The 17134-nt window shown below is 45.5% G+C and overlaps 2 protein-coding genes and 1 pseudogene across 3 annotated transcripts in view; 1 reads left to right on the top strand and 2 right to left on the bottom strand.

Annotated features, from left to right (window-relative positions):
- Window positions 1–17134, top strand: part of LOC128409548 (zinc finger protein OZF-like) — a 317248-nt gene that overhangs the window by 178231 nt on the left and 121883 nt on the right. The gene's annotated exons all lie outside the window — the stretch shown is intronic.
- LOC128409552 (zinc finger protein 501-like) lies at window positions 1138–4885 on the bottom strand. The gene is made up of 2 exons (XM_053380139.1): window positions 3884–4885; window positions 1138–2642 (listed from the first exon to the last, which is right to left on the bottom strand). Exons 1-2 carry the CDS (start codon window positions 3981–3983, stop codon window positions 1387–1389), a joined length of 1356 nt encoding a protein of 451 aa, XP_053236114.1. The 5' UTR covers window positions 3984–4885; the 3' UTR covers window positions 1138–1386.
- Window positions 13058–17134, bottom strand: part of LOC128408879 (zinc finger protein 420-like) — a 31927-nt pseudogene continuing 27850 nt past the window's right edge.

Genomic DNA, 17134 nt, shown 5'->3' with positions numbered 1-17134 from the left:
TACATGCTGTCCTGACTCATTTGGAGAAGAAAGGGAACTATGCGAGATTGTTATTTGTAGACTTTAGTTCTGCATTTAATACTATTCTTCCGCATAGATTGGTGCCCAAACTATTAGACCTGGGACTTCCACCATGTTTGTGCAGGTGGATATTAAATTTTCTATCAAACCGTTTCCAACGGGTCAGGATGGGTTCCCACGTCTCTGCGGATCTCATGAACTCCGGAAACGGTGAACAACACAAGCTATGATCTCGTTTGAGGAAAGGGAATTAAGATGCCTGCTTCCCCATCCCCAGTGGATTAAAATGTCCAAAGATTAGGAAAAGAAGAAAGAAGAGGAAGCAGGATTGGATGAACATTCAAAGAGACCATAATTTTGGATTGTGACTTGGCTGAGATTTGTTGGAACAGTTTTTCAAAGGCTTTATAGAAACTGGACCTAGAAGCTGGAGAAATACTAATTTGGATTATTAGACGATCATTATAAGAGTCATATTGCACTGTCTGAGTGGTTAAGATTTGAAAGCTGGGCTAGGGAGGGAGATGAAGGGAATGTGTCATCTTGGTGAAGAGGAGAAGAAGAAGAAGAGTTTGGATTTGATATCCCGCTTTATGACTACCCGAAGGAGTCTCAAAGCGGCCAACATTCTCCTTTCCCTTCCTCCCCCACAACAAACACTCTGTGAGGTGAGTGGGGCTGAGAGACTTCAGAGAAGTGTGACTGGCCCAAGGTCACCCAGCAGCTGCATGTGGAGGAGCGGAGACACGAACCCGGTTCCCCAGATTACGAATCTACCGCTCTTAACCACTACACCACTGTATGCTAAATACAGCTGGGTTTATTCTGGAGTGCAAATTATGAATAATTGTTGCTACAGATGATTTTCAGACAGAGATGGGAGTTTTCTTTTCAGTGCCTGCCCTGTGGAACACCCTCCCAGCAGATGTCAAAGGAAAAAACAACTACCAGACTTTAAGAAGACATCTGAAGGCAGCCCTGTTTAGGGAAGCTTTTAATATTTGATGCATTACTGTATTTTAATATTTTGTTGGAAGCTGCCGAGTGACTGGGGAAACCCAGCCAGATGGGAAGGGTATCATCTATTTTTTTTGTGTGTTTTTTATATTTTTAATATTTCATATTAAGATTCCTTTATTTTGAATTTAGGAGGACACACATAGGAAGAGGAGAGTTGGAGGTGCAAGGGACCTGCAAGGAAAGCAGGGAAGGAAGGATCTCTCAGGGTGGGAGACGGGGAGAAGAGGGGGTCACGCAGGGGAGAAGTGGGGGAGCCTGCCTTTCTATGGGTTGACGAATGATATGATATATATGATACAAATGGCATAAACAGTATTTTTAGTTTATATCCCCCCTTTCTCTTTTCTATACAATTGTATTTTGTAAGGATTGTTTAATATTTTTTGTTTTATTTCTCTTTTTTGGTTTCCCCTCTGTATGAATTCTTTGATGGCAAGTGAGATGGGAGCTATGAGTGAAGCTCTTTCCACATTCCATGCACTGATAGGGTTTCTCACCTGTATGAATTCTTTGATGTGAAGTGAGATTGGTGCTTTGATTAAAGCTCTTTCCACATACCAAGCACTGATAGGGTTTCTCCCCGGTATGAATTCTTTGATGGGAAGTGAGGCTGGCCCCCTCCCTGAAGCTCTTCCCGCATTCAAAGCATTGATAGGGTTTCTCCCCTGTATGAATTCTGCGATGGGAAGTGAGAGAGCTGCTTTGATTAAAGCTCTTTCCACATTCCAAGCACTGATAGGGTTTTTCTCCTGTATGAATTCTGTGATGGGAAGTGAGACTGGAGCTATCAGTGAAGCTCTTTCCACATTGCAAGCACTGATAGGGTTTCTCCCCTGTATGAGTTCTTTGATGGTAAGTGAGATTCACCTTCCGATTGAAGCTCTTTCCACATTCCAAGCAGTGATACGGTTTCTGCCCTCTATGAATTCTTTGATGCAAAGTGAGGCTGGCCCCCTCCCTGAAGCTCTTCCCGCATTCAAAGCACTGATAGGGTTTCTCCCCTGTATGAATTCTGCGATGGGAAGTGAGATGGTGCCTGAGACTGAAGCTCTTTCCGCATTCCAGACAATGATAGGGTTTGTCCCCGGTATGAATTCTTTGATGGGAAGTGAGATGTGTGCTTTGATTAAAGCTCTTCCCACATTCCAAGCACTGATAGGGTTTCTCCCCTGTATGAATTCTGCGATGGGAAGTGAGATGTGTGCTTTGATTAAAGCTCTTCCCACATTCCAAGCACTGATAGGGTTTTTCTCCTGTATGCGTTCTTTGATGGGAAGTGAGATGGTGTCTGAGACTGAAGCTCTTCCCACATTCCAAGCACTGATAGGGTTTCTCCCCGGTATGAATTCTTTGATGGGAAGTGAAATGTGTGCTTTGATTAAAGCTTTTTCCACATTCTCTGCACTGATACAATTTCTTCCTGCTCTGTCCTCTTTTGTGTGCAGTGAGGCTATCCCTCTGAACGAAGCTCTTTCTTTGACGGGAGGTGTCCTGGGAGCTCTGACGGATGTTCTCTCCACACTCCGAATGTTTATATGACTTCTCCGCTATGTGGATTCTGTTGTGGTCCCCCTTGTTCTTCCCTTCCAGTTCATCTCCATCTGCAATGAAGAGAGAAGCGAATTAGAGCCTCAGGAGGAAATGGAGCTCCAGATCATTGAACCAAGTTAATGAATGCCTGTGATAGAGGAAGAACTAAAAATAGTTAGATGTGGGGCCTCTCTATAGTTTTCACTGCCTTTTTTGGCCGGTATTTACTGACATATTGCTTGGCTTTTATCTGGAATGGATTTTGTTCTGGCTCAATCCTGGAATCCACTCCGTCTCCAAGGTCAGTCATCTCTTTGGTCAATCAAATGCAAACAGAAGCAAAAACAACACGCCTGACTGAATTTACATCAACTTCCCTAAAAACTCTGAAGCCGGCATTTAAGAAGGCCTGGGTGGTTCAGAGAAGCCTGGTCACTGTTTTAAAAGGCATGGCTAGACGCAGAACATTCACAGAGGAAACAGTTGATATCCCTCCATTCTGGGTTCACCGTCTGGATGTTAGAATCCCAGACGCTGTTGGTCTCCAGCCAAAGAGTTGAAGTTCATCACATACAGGTATGTATCGAACGTCCACGTCTCGTCTGTGAAACAAACAGCAACACCTTCACCTGAACACTCCCCATCAGTTGTTGCCACAATCTAGTCGGTCTAAATTTAAATTTATATGTAAATCACTTTCTTCACTTTGAACTCCCCTCCCATGTCCATGAGGAGACCAACTCTGTATTTTTTCATTAGCAACAGAAGAGGAAACGTGACTATAACTCAGTTCAAACCAATTCATGAACCCAGAACTCATACACCGACCACTAATGATGAACCATATGTTACTAGATATTCCTGCAAATTTATTCTGCTATTTTTGATATGCAAATGGCATGCAAAGACTTAGTCTTCATATTTGTATCATTTATTAGTCCTATGATCCTTGTTTTTAAAAGCAAATAAGAAGTTATTCCAAAAAGGAAAAGACAACACACAGAGGCCCCATCTGCATTCAAACTGCAAAGCAGGATCAGTGAGTTTTCTGACATTGGCAGGGCATTCAGATCACAGAACTGGTTTTAGACATTTAGAGCTGCCAATTCATCGCGTTGGGCGGGGAGCTGTGATCTATTCCTGGCTCAAATTGCCTGCAGATGACAAAGGCGCAGGCAGGCAGGCAGGCAGGTGGGGGAGCCCAAAAAGGTGCTCCCCTTCTCCATCTCCATCCGCCTGCCTCCCCACCCCACCCCAATTCCTCTCTGGCTCCATCCATCCAGGTCCCCATCTCCCCTCCCATGGGACTCACCAGATCTCTCAGAGCTCCTTGGGAGGGAACGCTCAGAGGTTGAGAGGAGGGACGCAGGAGACAACCTGACCAGGTCATCCGTCCATCTTCCCCCTTCCATTCTCACTAGGTTTGCAGAATCCGTCCCTTTTATCTTTCCTGAGGAGACAAGGAGCCAGAACGAGCTGGAGGGTCCTGGGAGAGAGGAAGAAGGAAAGGCAGCCTCAGAGGCCCTGCAGGGATTCTCCTGCCCCTGGAGAAGCACAAATGGGGCAGCCCCTTCCCAACAGAAGCCCCATTTCTATACCTCTCCAGTGGTTCCAAAAAATCAGGTAGGCTACTTGCATGGCAATTAAAGAAAAAATAAGAAGAGAGAGTAATAGAGAAATGAAAAATAATTGAAGATCCTAAAGAAATATGCAAAGAAAAATTAAATTACTATAAGAAGTTTTACCGTGCAGAAGAAGACCAAGAGGAGGAAATGGAAAGACACATAGCACAAAATAGACTCCCGCCAATAGCAGATTGGAAAATAGAACAACTAAATGTACCAACAGCGATGATGGAGGTGCAGCAATCTCAAGAGCAAAGATAGGAAAGTCCCCAGGTACGGATGGATTATCGGTGGCATTTCATAAGAAGTTAGAAGATATATTATCAGAACCAATGAAACAGTACTAAACGGAATTTTAAAGGAAGGAAGAATACCAAAATCATGGGAAGAAGCATTTATCACACTGATACCCAAACAAGGAGCAGATCCAACACTATTCAAAAATTATAGACCTAAATCATTGTTCAATAACAATTATAAAATATTTGCTAACATCCTAGCCAACAGATTAAAAAAAAGTATTGAATGAAATAATACACAGAGATCAGGCTGGCTTCTTACCAGGCAGATACATGAACAATAAAATGAGAAACATACTTGATATTTTAGAATATTTAGAAGCAAGAGCAGATAAAAAAGCCATTTTGATGCTGATAGACATGGAAAAGGTCTTTGACAACATCTCTTGGAGCTCCATGAAAAAAACTACAGAAAAAATATTCTTAGGGGTGTTGAGGCAAAATGTTGAAATCAGAGAGCCAAATTGATACTAAATAGTGAAATAAGAGGCTGGCAGGCCCAGCTTGGCTTCTTCCGGGCTCTGGAGTCAGACTTGGGGGGCCCTTTCCCCCCTCCCAGTCCGCCCCCCACACCCAGGGGGTCCCCTCAGCCCTCCTTCTTGGGGGTCTCCCTCCACCCCCCCTCTCAGTCCGCCCCCCACACCCAGGGGGTCCCCTCAGCCCTCCTTCTTGGGGTCTCCCTCCGCCCCCCACACCCAGGGGGTCCCCTCAGCCCTCCTTCTTGGGGGTCTCCCTCCGCTCCCCCTCTCAGTCCGCCCCCCACCCCCAGGGGGTCCCCTCAGCCCTCCTTCTTGGGGGTCTCCCTCCGCTCCCCCCTCTCAGACACCCAGGGGGTCCCCTCAGCCCTCCTTCTTGGGGGTCTCCCTCTGCTCCCCCCTCTCAGTCCGCCCCCCACACCCAGGGGTCCCCTCAGCCCTCCTTCTTGGGGTCTCCCTCCGCTCCCCCCTCTCAGTCAGACACCCAGGGGGTCCCCTCAGCCCTCCTTCTTGGGGGTCTCCCTCCGCCCCCCACACCCAGGGGGTCCCCTCAGCCCTCCTTCTTGGGGTCTCCCTCCGCTCCCCCTCTCAGTCCGCCCCCCACACCCAGGGGGTCCCCTCAGCCCTCCTTCTTGGGGGTCTCCCTCCGCCCCCCACACCCAGGGGGTCCCCTCAGCCCTCCTTCTTGGGGTCTCCCTCCGCTCCCCCTCTCAGTCCGCCCCCCACACCCAGGGGGTCCCCTCAGCCCTCCTTGGGGGTCTCCCTTCCCTCCCCCCAGCTTCTCCCCTTGAACTCCCGCCTGACTCCTCTTCCTCTCCTCCCCACCTTCCCCTCCAAGCTCCCCCCTCAGACCATCCCTCAGAAAAACCGCCTTGCATTTTCCCGCCAAAAGGGCTGGCTCCGCCCCCCGCTGGCTTGGCAGCCAATCAGAGCGAGACTCCAGGAAATTTCTGAGGGAGTTAATCCGCTGACTGGCCTGGCTCTGCTGTCCATCACAGGCCCAAACAAGGGGGGCATCCGGCAGCTGCCATATATCTATAGATCACCTACCTATCAATTATCCATCTATCTGTTTTAAATTGTTAGGGTTTGAAATTCTTTAGCATAACTGTGCCGGGTGCCAGAGCCCCGCGAGGCCTAATGAATAGTAGTAATAAATGGATGGAGGAAAAGTCTGGGAAGGGGCAAGAGCCCCTCTCTGCCCCCCTCAAGGCTCCTCTCAGGTTCATCAAGGGTCAAAGGCCTCCTCCATTTCTGGAGGGCCAGGAAGTGAGTGGCCCCTGCAGCTTCGCCTGCTGGAAAGGGGGCGACATGCAAGAGGCCAGCCTGGCAGGGTTGTTGTGGAAGGAGGAGCTCCTGGGAGGAAAGGAGGTGCGAGGGAAGTGCCATTCTGTCAGTAAAGTGCCTCCGTCCCTCACTCCTCCTCCAAACGAGAACCAGGGGTGTGTATATATATCTAGGTAGGTAGGTAGATGATAGAGATAGATAGATAGATAGATGATAGATATATGTATGTGTATATAACAGACAGGCACAAAATTGCCCTAATCCAAGATGGCCCTTCCTCCCGCTCCAAACATAGAAGGACCGGTTGCCCTGACCCAGCATGGCCTCTGCTCTTTCTGGCCTCCTTGGCAGCGGCAACTCCGGGACGGCCCTCCTCGCGCGGTGAATAGAAGGGCGAAGTCAACTTACACTTGGAGGCTGTCAGGGCCAGGAAGTGCCTCCGTCTCTCACTCCTCCAAACGAGAACCAGGGGTGTGTATATATATCTGGGTATGTTGGTAGGTAGGTAGATGATAGATATGTATGTGTATATAACAGAATTTTACTAGTGAGCCAGAAAGGATTTTATGTGTTCCATGTCCTCTGTTAGTAGTAGTACAAGGCACCCAATGACTGATAATCCCTCCTCATTTGTCCGAAAAGGTTGGGAGGAGTCTTTTATCCTTGCTTTAGCATTTCCTGAGGGTAGTTCTGAAATTTGCTTTCACATTAGAATCATAGAATCATAGAGTTGGAAGAGACCACAAGGGCCATCGAGTCCAACCCCCTGCCAAGCAGGAAACACCATCAGAGCACTCTTGACATATGGTTGTCAAGCCTCTGCTTAAAGACCTCCAAAGAAGGAGACTCCACCACACTCCTTGGCAGCAAATTCCACTGTCGAACAGCTCTTACTGTCAGGAAGTTCTTCCTAATGTTTAGGTGGAATCTTCTTTCTTGTAGTTTGGATCCATTGCTCCGTGTCCGCTTCTCTGGAGCAGCAGAAAACAACCTTTCTCCCTCCTCTATGTGACATCCTTTTATATATTTGAACATGGCTATCATATCACCCCTTAACCTCCTCTTCTCCAGGCTAAACATGCCCAGCTCCCTTAGCCGTTCCTCATAAGGCATCGTTTCCAGGCCTTTGACCATTTTGGTTGCCCTCCTCTGGACACGTTCCAGTTTGTCAGTGTCCTTCTTGAACTGTGGTGCCCAGAGCTGGACACAGTACTCCAGGTGAGGTCTGACCAGAGCAGAATACAGTGGCACTATTACTTCCCTTGATCTAGATGCTATACTCCTATTGATGCAGCCCAGAATTGCATTGGCTTTTTTAGCTGCCGCGTCACACTGTTGGCTCATGTCAAGTTTGTGGTCAACCAAGACTCCTAGATCCTTTTCACATGTAGTGCTCTCAAGCATTAGTTTGTCTACTTGTTTAGCCTGAATAGGGGAGAGACATGTGTTGTTGCATCTGGGACACAGGAAGTGGTCCAGTTGTGCAGCTGCAGATGCAGACGGGCTTTTCTTCTCCCTGTGCTCCCCCCATGTGCAAATGTTCTCGTCTGTCTACATCCTCTGTTCACAAAGGTGACATTTCCCTCCCTCTGAAGGGGGTTTATTTCCTTGACCCAAAGCCCCCTCCCCCAAAAGGAAGGCAGCATCTGGATCCCAAGGAAGAACAGCTGCAGTCCTCCTGTGGCCTTATGAGGCTTTGCCCTCGGGTGGGAAAAATATTGCGCCCGGGAAAGGGAAAATGGGAGTCAACAGACACTCAAGGAATAGTTTGGGAGAAAAAGCTTTATTTCTACCATCCATGAACTGGTAGAAGGAGCAAGTGTGATAACTCACAAACAAGCACGAGTTCACAGCCATTTGCACAGAGCATCTATTCCCCTTCCAGTTCCCTCCCCTTTCTCCTCCTTCGGAAAAGTTCTGCCCCATGTCTCCTGAGCATGAACAGAAAGTTCCTGTCTTGGGACTATTTTGGACTGTTCCCAGGAAAAGGGGGTGAGAAACCAAAGGGGGTTTCAGAGTGTTCAGATATGTTTCATTCTCCTGTTCTGGCATAGTTCCCGGAAAGAAACTTGCAATCTGGTTTTAACAAGGCTTTGAGAAGCAAAGGACTCTGTTCTCCACCTTCCTTTCAGTCTTTTTGTTACAGCAAGAGCAATATGCTTAGCTAATGCTTTTAGCCTTAGAGGGGGGGAAAAGCTATGAGAGTGCAGTTTGAGAGTGCCTGAGGCGAGGCTTGGAGGCCTGGCGGGGGGGGGGGACGGGACTCACAGACAGTTTTAGGGTTTTTAGGTTAACCTGACTGTCTTTCTTCACTCCTGCGAACTGGCCCCTCCCTGGCTTGGCAGAGAGGACAAGGGAGGACCCTCTGCTCCCTAACTTGGGGGGTCTTCCCCCATCAGGCATGATCTGAACAGGGACCCCATGCATTCCCTGCACCCTGGGTAGTGGCATAACAAGGTCAGGGGGTACCTGGTGTGGAAAAGTTTTTGTCACCTCCCCAATATTGATTTTTTTTTTTTGCCTGCAAAAATGTTTTGACTTTATTTCATATTTTCTTACAAAGGAATGTGGATTCTGGGCCTCTGATAACAAGTAGGCCACTGTGGACAGATGCTTAAATCTGCAGGATGCATTGTTTTTTGGCTTGTGTTGTTTTATTTCCATTTATTGTTTATTTATTTCATTAAAAAATTATTTTTAAAAACCTGCAAAGCTGTTTACCAATACAAAAAACAAAACACCACCACAGCAGTAAAATCAAGAAAAATTAACAACCCTACTTTAAAACATAGAAAAGCTAAAATATTAAAAGAGATTAAAATTACTTCAGCTTCCTAAGCATCTGGGTATGCTTGCCTAAACAAGAATGCTTTTAGCCGCTGCCTGAAAAGAGTCTAGCAAAGGCACGTGCTTTATTGCAAGAGGCGGGGAGTTCCAAAGGGCAGGTGCTGCCACACTAAACCACGCAGTGCTGGAAAGGGGGTGAAAGGCAAGCGGCCAGCCTCACAGGGTTGTGGAAGGAGGAGCTCCTGGGAGGAAAGGAGGTGCCGTGGAAATGCCATTCTAGAAGTAAAGAGCTTCTGTCTCTCACTCCTCCTCCAAACGAGAGCCAGGTGTGTGTGTGTAACAACATATACAGTGAGGGGGGTTTCTGGGGGTTTTCCTGTTGTTATTCTCTCTTGCACAGCTACAATAAACCTACGATTAAAATTTTGATCTGGTCATTTCTTCGTCAGAGGGCAAACGGCAAATTTAGCAGGGGATCAAATACTTTCCCCCCTCACTGTAGATAGATGATAGACAGATGTATATAAGTATGTGTGTATAACAGACAGGCACAGAATTGCCCTCATTCAAGATGGCCGCGGGTCCTTCCTCCTGCTCCAAACATGGGAGGACCGGCTGCCCTGACCCAACATGGCCTCTCCCCTTTCTCCACAGCGGCTTCCCCTTGCGAGGTGATTGGGCGAGGGGGAGAGAGCACCCGGAAGTGGGTGGGTTGAGCCAGCTGCCTGGTTACCCACGTGGGTTTGGGAGAGAGCAGTAGCCATGGAGGGAGGGAGGGGAGCCGAACAGGGGGCGCAGGAGGAGGCAGGAGACCCTTGCAAGGGGTGGGGCTGGGTCGTCTTTGGGGAGCATTTAGGATTCATTTGCAATGTTGCAGGTTCCATCAGGGCAGCTCCGGGGTTTCCATAACTTGCTGGCTTGGCGTTTTGCTACTTTCCTTGATAGTCTGACCCCACACATACAGACCTCCCTCTTTCTCTCCCCCCCACCCAAAAAAATAAGTCCTCCAGACATACTGGGAGGGCAAAGCCCCCCAAGCCGAAACAGAAGAGTGGTGCTTGTGATCCCAAGAAGCCCCTGCAGAATGCACCCCCGGAATGGGTCCTGGCAGGAAGAAGTGGATATCGGGTATGAGGGAGGTGGGGGGGGAGTAGGTCTGCATTGCAGGAGGGGCTAGATGTCCCTTGGGGGTCCCTTCCAATTCAGCCAGTCTGAAGTCTTGGAAAGGGGCTGAATCTTTGGGGAGTGGAGATACAACTTGCCCCCAATCTCCCCAATTCCACGTCCGCCTGGTTCGCTCTTGGGCGTTTGCTGCAATCCCTGCCTTGCAGGGGGTTGGACTAGATGGCCCCTGGGGGCCCTTCTGACGCTGTGATTCTGTGATTTCTTCCAGAAAGTGGACCCGTTTCCTGCTCCAGCCTCCATCCATTGTTCTCTAATTTGACCTCCACCCCTATTATTCTGCCTTCCCCATCCCTGAATATTTGTTTGAAATCTAATTTGGGGTTAATATACAAAACCACTTCCCTTTTCTTGGCTTTTTCTATATGTTTCCTGCAAATATATAATGTCCAATTTTTGTTTTAGTAAGATTTATGTTATTTGGTATCTTTTGGTTTTATTCTTAAGTCCATTTATGTTCCACAAGAGCACTTTCAGATCCATCCCAATGTCCTCTTTTTTAGTCCCTTTACTCCTCTCCCTCTCCCTCCTCCTCCTTCTGCTTGTCATGTTTTCCTCTAATTCTCGACTTCCGGGTTAGCGCGAACGGCTAATGGCGGATTCCCTCCGAGCTTCGGAGGGAATCGGCTCCACAGGAGCTGGGTCTTGCCGCTGCGGCGACGCGGGGACCCTCAGAAATCACAGGCGCTGAAGCCTGTGAACCTGGTGACTCGGCGGGCACCATTTGCGCCCCCCCGACCTGTGAAGGAGCCTTTTTAAAGGCTTCGGAACGGGGGACGGGGTGAGCGGCGCGGTGCTGAGAGTCGACTGCTCCTCCTGTGGAGTGAAGCCGCGTGCCATGGTCGGAGAGCGCTGACTTCTTCTTGTGGACAATTGGACTCTAAAAGTAACAACCCGTGAGTAATACGGAAATTGGACTTGTAAAGGAAATTTTTTTTTTAATTTGGCACGATCGCGGAAGGCGCAAACAGGAAGTCCGCCTCCCCGTCTTGTAAAAAATTTAAAGCAAGGACTAGTTAACTAAGGTCGAGAGAATTTCTTTTTCTTTATTGGATAAAAGATATTAATTTCACGATTTGGCAGTATAAGTATAAGTAATTTTACTGGAGGATAAGAGCTAATTTTGAGAGCTGAAGTGCCACCCCCCCCCCGGACCCGGGAGTGATTCGCGAGAGAGCCTGTTGAGGAGATATAGAAGAGTTTGACAGCTGTCAAAATTAGCTGTCAAGAAGGAAAAAGAGAACTTTGTTTCTGCTGTCTCTGCTGGATATATTTGTTGCAATTTGGTTATATTTTGTTGAAAACAAGGAAGAACTGATACAAACTAACTTGATTTTTGGATTTGAACTGGAAAGAATATTAAGTTACCAAAATCCCTCTAGAGGGGGATTTGGGACATTACAAGAATGGCTGGAGGAGGGAAAATTCAGGCTGGGTTCGACAGAGTTTTTGTTCTCTTGGGAAAGTTACAAGGCCAAATTGATGTTTTGGCTACAAATGTTGCAACTCTGAACTTAACAGTAAATAACATTACTGAATTTGATAAGGATTTGACTCAGGAAGCCCATGCAGCTGGACAAAAAGAGAAACTTGAGAATTTTGAGAGTGTGGAGAAGGAGACATATGTTGTTCCTGAGGAAAAGGAAGGAGGAGCTGTAATTTTGCAGATGACAAAGGAGAGCCAGAGGCCTGACATGATGGCTACAAAGGAAAATAAGAAATTGAACCAGAGGCCTGACATGATGGTTACAAAGGAAAATAAGTACTGGATGATGAAAATCTGGTTTGAATTGGAGATTGAAGAATGGAGAGATCTCCTTATGTGGAGATCTGAAGACCTATGGATTACAAATTTGATTAAGGTGGAAGCTGGAGCTTTCGGGACAATTGGACTTAAAAGGAGTAAGAAACAAGATTCGGGCTCCACTTTTAAGTATGGAGGTCTGGCTGGAAGAAACATGGACCTTATTGGGACAGAGCTTCTCCGAGATCTGGTGTTTAATACTAAGGACTATCAAAAAAACCGGCAGAGAGGAACTGAGAGAGAATTAAGAGCCTCGGACGTGAGGTCTCCAGGCTGATAGTAGATTAAGACTGATGGACATTTGCTGGGGATCGAAACCGGGAAAGGGGGTGGTGGGGTCTGGGAATCCAAAGGGTGTACAATTATAATCTGTTTTTTATTTTGTTTTGTTATTAGTATGAAAATTGGGGAATTCGTGGAAGGGAATTTGGGTCGACTTTAGAAAAAGGCTTTAAGAATGAGCACTGAGGTACAAATATTGATGTTTATAAGTTAAAATTGGTTTTTCTAAAATGAATTAAATATAAAGGTTAAAAATTGGGGATAAGAACTTGTTGAACTAACAATTTGAATTGGAATATAAGAAGGGGAGGTGTGGGGAAGTCAGGGAAATATGTTATTGAAAATATGGATTTGTAAATTTTATGTGTTTTTAATTTTTTTCTTTTTTCTTTTTTGATTTTTCGTATTAATGTGGAAAATTTTAATAAATATTTAATAAAAAAATAATTCTCAAAAGTTTATTATTATTATTAACTTTTCATTAATACTTCTCCAATTGATACAATACCAAATCTTGTCACATTATAATACAAAAAATAAAACCATGTTCTGGCTGGCCAGGAGAATTTTTTTGTTTGTTTCTTGTTCCTACTTTTCTCTCTCTTATTTCCAATATCATACCGATTTTAATGCTTCATTTTATCTTGACAGCCACTGGTATGCAACTTTCATCATATTTAACAGATCTATATGTAAATTTACATGCAAGATGAACATTTTGCTCTTCTTGTTTTTCGGTGCAGTCCCTCCTCAGAAGGCCCTATTTCGTTCCACCGTCTTACCTTCCAGGACTCTGGGCTGTCTTCCAGCTTTCCTTTGTTAAAATTAAGACACATGTAATGTATTTTAATGAACTGATATTTTCCCAAACCGAAGAATCTTCTGTAAGAGACCACACCGTGGGATATATTTCACAGTTAATAATTGTTCGGTTCCTCTACAATCCAAGCTTGCTCCCCCTGGGGCCTAAGATCAAAGATTCATCTTCACTTTATAAATCCACATACGACAAAAGTCCATGCAAGCAGATGTGGTTTCCTGTGTGAAATATTCCCCAGTTGTAATCTGTCGGTTGTCTTCAGCCCCCTTTGAAAGGGACCCTTTTTTTTCTAATGTGCCTTCCTTTGCGCCGTTTTAGCATCCCCAGCCAAAAACATATTTAATCATGTATTTGAACAAAGTCTCTCCATATCTTCAAACAAGCTGATACCTTGCCAATAATAATTAGAGCCCTCCACAAAGGACTGCGCCATTAAACATCAAATTCTCTAGTTTTTTATAAAGTTTCACTTGCATTCCATTTCATTAATTGACTCCTTCTCCATGAGGCTTGCCATATCATGAAGTAGCTGTCAGTACTGCAGTGTTTCATTCTTTCATTGCACAGTGTGACATTGTGCCTTTAATTGCCTAATTACCTAATGTATTGTTGTGTGAGAACGGGAGCGATTTCTATATCTCCTCCTCCTCCCCTCTGGTCCTTGCATCTGGCTTTGCTGAAGGATACGGCTGCGTGAGTCAGCTCGTCGCTCTGTTGACTTATTATCTTTTTGATGCTGCATTCCAACCAGAGTCTGCTTCTGCTGTACTCTGCTACTACAGGCGAAGTTCCTCACCATTCGGACAAGTGAGGGAGGGCGTTGGCCCAACAGTAGCAAGTATAAGCAAAGATGAGACGCTCACCTCACATCTTCTGTAGCAGAGCGACAAAAGTCCTTTCAAAGTCCGAATTCAAATCTTTGTTGAAAAACAGGAATGCTCCCGCTCATGGCGTTGGCATTGGAGAGTGTCCAATTTGTGCAACGCTAAACACCCAGCGCCCCTGCCTCCACTGTAGCGAGCGGCAGATATCGGACGGCGTGCGGGTGAAGGCACATCCGCCCCATCCCTGCGGGGTTCAACAGGGATAATTACCTCCAGATTCATCATTTAATTGCACGACTGGGGTCCGGTGTCCTGGGAAAGCAGCCAAACGCCATAGGCCATCACACCGGAAGTCTTCTCCAAAGTCTTTTTTATATTTTCTCTCTAATTGTAAGAGCTGACAGTGAAAAGGAACTCTCTCAGAAGGGGGTGGACCTTCATTGGGGGGTTTTAAGAAGAAGTTGGATGGTCATGGATGCTTGAAATGAGATTTCTGGAGGGGGTTGGACTAGTTTCTGAATCTATAATTCTATACTTCACCCTGGTGTGAGATCTTAAATTGACTTTTGAACAAGTGAAATTTTATACACATACCATGTGCTGATATGCTTTCAACCCTGTATTAAATATTTGTGGGTCATGAATGAATCTTTTTCCACATGCCAAACACTAAACCATTTTCTCTCTTGTATGGATTCTTTGATGGGAAGTGAGACTGGTGCTACGGCTGAAGCTTTTCCCACATTCGAAGCACTGATAGGGTTTCTCCCCTGTATGAATTCTTTGATGAGAAGTGAGACTGGTGCTTTGACTGAAGCTTTTCCCACATTCGAAGCACTGATAGGGTTTCTCCCCTGTATGAATTCTTTGATGGGAAGTGAGATCACCACCCTGACGAAAGCTCTTTCCACATTCGAAGCACTGAAAGGGTTTCTCCCCTGTATGAATTCTTTGATGCAAAGTGAGACTGTGTCTGAGACGAAAGCTCTTTAAACATTCCAAGCACTGATAGGGTTTCTCCCCTGTATGAATTCTGCGATGGGAAGTGAGGCTGGTCCCCTCCCTGAAGCTCTTCCCACATTCCAAGCACTGATAGGGTTTCTCCCCTGTGTGAATTCTTTGATGGGAAGTGAGATGACCCTTTCGATTGAAGCTCTTTCCACATTCTCTGCACTGATAGGGTTCCTCCCCTGTATGAATTCTTTGATGGGAAGTAAGCGGGGCCCTGTGACTGAAGCTCTTTCCACATTCTGAGCACTGATAGGGTTTCTCCCCTGTATGAATTCTTTGATGGGAAGTGAGTTCACCACTCTGACGAAAGCTCTTCCCACATTCGAAGCACTGATAGGGTTTCTCCCCTGTATGAATTCTTTGATGGGAAGTAAGATGGGCCCTGTGACTGAAGCTCTTTCCACATTCGAAGCACTGAAAGGGTTTCTCCCCTGTATGAATTCTTTGATGGGAAGTGAGTTCACCACTCAGACGAAAGCTCTTCCCACACTCCAAGCACTGAAAGGGTTTCTCCCCTGTATGAATTCTTTGATGGGAAGTGAGTGTCGCCCTTTGACAGAAGCTCTTTCCACATGCCAAGCACTGATAGGGTTTCTCCCCTGTATGAATTCTTTGATGAGAAGTGAGACTATCCTTCCAATTGAAGTTCTTTCCACATTCTCTGCACTGATAGGTTTTCTCCCTACTCTGTGTTCTTTCGTGTGAAGTGAGGCTATTCCTTTGAATGAAGCTCTTTCTTTGACAGGAGGTGGACTGGGAGCTTTGACGGATGTTCTCTGCACACTCTGAATATTTATATGACTTCTCCACTATGTGGATTCTGTTGTGCTCCCCCTTGTTCTTCCCTTCTAATTCATCACCATCTGCAATGAAGAGAGAAGCTAATTAGAGCCTCAGGAGGAAATGGGAGCTCCAGATTATTGAACAATGTTAATGAATGCTTGTGACAGAGGAAGAACTGAAGAGAATGAGATTTGAGACTTTGAGAATGAGACTTTGTTTAGGAATGAAGAGGTGACCAAGAAGGCCCAAAAAACTCTAAGAGACTATTTTGAGATAAATATGAATACTACAGTGGAAAAAAGAGTAATTTGGGACGCAAGTAAAGCGGTTATGAGAGGATCCTTAATACAACAGAATGCAATTAAGAAGAGGACTCAGAATGAAAAAAAGGATAAAATCCTGGGGAAAATAAAGGAAGGAGAGAAGAAACTGAGAGCAAAACCAAAGTCACAGGAGATCCTGAAAGAGATAAAGTTATACCAAGTACAATATACGAAGCTGATGAATCAGGAAATAGAATGGAAGATTAAACAGATGAGGCAAAAGTCATTTGAATCGGCAAATAAGTGTGGAAAATTGTTGGCCTGGCAAATGAAAAAAAGACAGAAACTCAATACTATTACGAATTTGGAAGTGGAAGGAAAGAATATACAGAACCCAGTGGAGATTAGGAAGTGTTTTCAGAGGTATTTTAAACAACTTTATACATAGGAGAAGCAGAAAGAAATAGACATTGATCAATTTTTGAAAATAAATGGACTACACAAAATCTCTCAGGAAAAACAGTTAATGTTGAATTACAAAATAACGGATCAGGAGGTGGAAGGGGCCATCCAGAACATGCAATTAGGTAAATCTCCAGGACCAGATGGTTTGACTTCAAGATATTACAGATCTTTGAAAGAATGGATAATACAACCATTGAAGGAAGTCTGTAATTAAATATTGGAAGGGAGAAGGGCACCAGAGTCGTGGAAGGAAGTTTACATTACACTTATACCGAATACAGAGACTGAAAAGACACAGCTCAAAAATTACCGCCCCATATCGCTGCTTAATGTGGATTACAAAATCTTTGCAGATATTTTGGCTAAAAGATTTAAAAAGGTGTTAGCAGAAGAAATTCATAAAGACCAAGCGGGCTTTCTCCCGGGCAGACATTTGTCTGACAACATGAGGAATATAATTAATATCCTAGAAAAACTACAAGTGAATATCAATACTAAGGCAGTTCTGATATTTGTGGATGCAGAGAAAGCCTTTGACAACATTTCTTGGAGTTTTATGAAGAAGAATCTACAGGAGATGGGGGTAGGTCTGTTGAATGGTTTCTTTAAATGTAAAGGTTCATCATTGTTCCACCCGATGTGTATGTCTTTAAGG

The sequence above is a fragment of the Podarcis raffonei genome, chromosome 2, assembly GCF_027172205.1.
Source record: "Podarcis raffonei isolate rPodRaf1 chromosome 2, rPodRaf1.pri, whole genome shotgun sequence".
NCBI classification, from domain to species: Eukaryota; Metazoa; Chordata; class Lepidosauria; order Squamata; family Lacertidae; genus Podarcis; species Podarcis raffonei.
This window is presented reverse-complemented; position numbering and strand designations above follow the sequence as displayed.

What these genes read in the sequence shown, in the direction of transcription:
- LOC128409552 (XM_053380139.1), bottom strand. Translation starts at nt 3,983, where the DNA reads ATGGAAGGGGGAAGATGGACGGATGACCTGGTCAGGTTGTCTCCTGCG. An exon ending in AAGGAGCTCTGAGAGATCTG is followed by an intron (nt 2,643 to 3,883) that starts GTGAGTCCCATG and finishes TCTTCATTGCAG; the next exon opens with ATGGAGATGAACTGGAAGGG.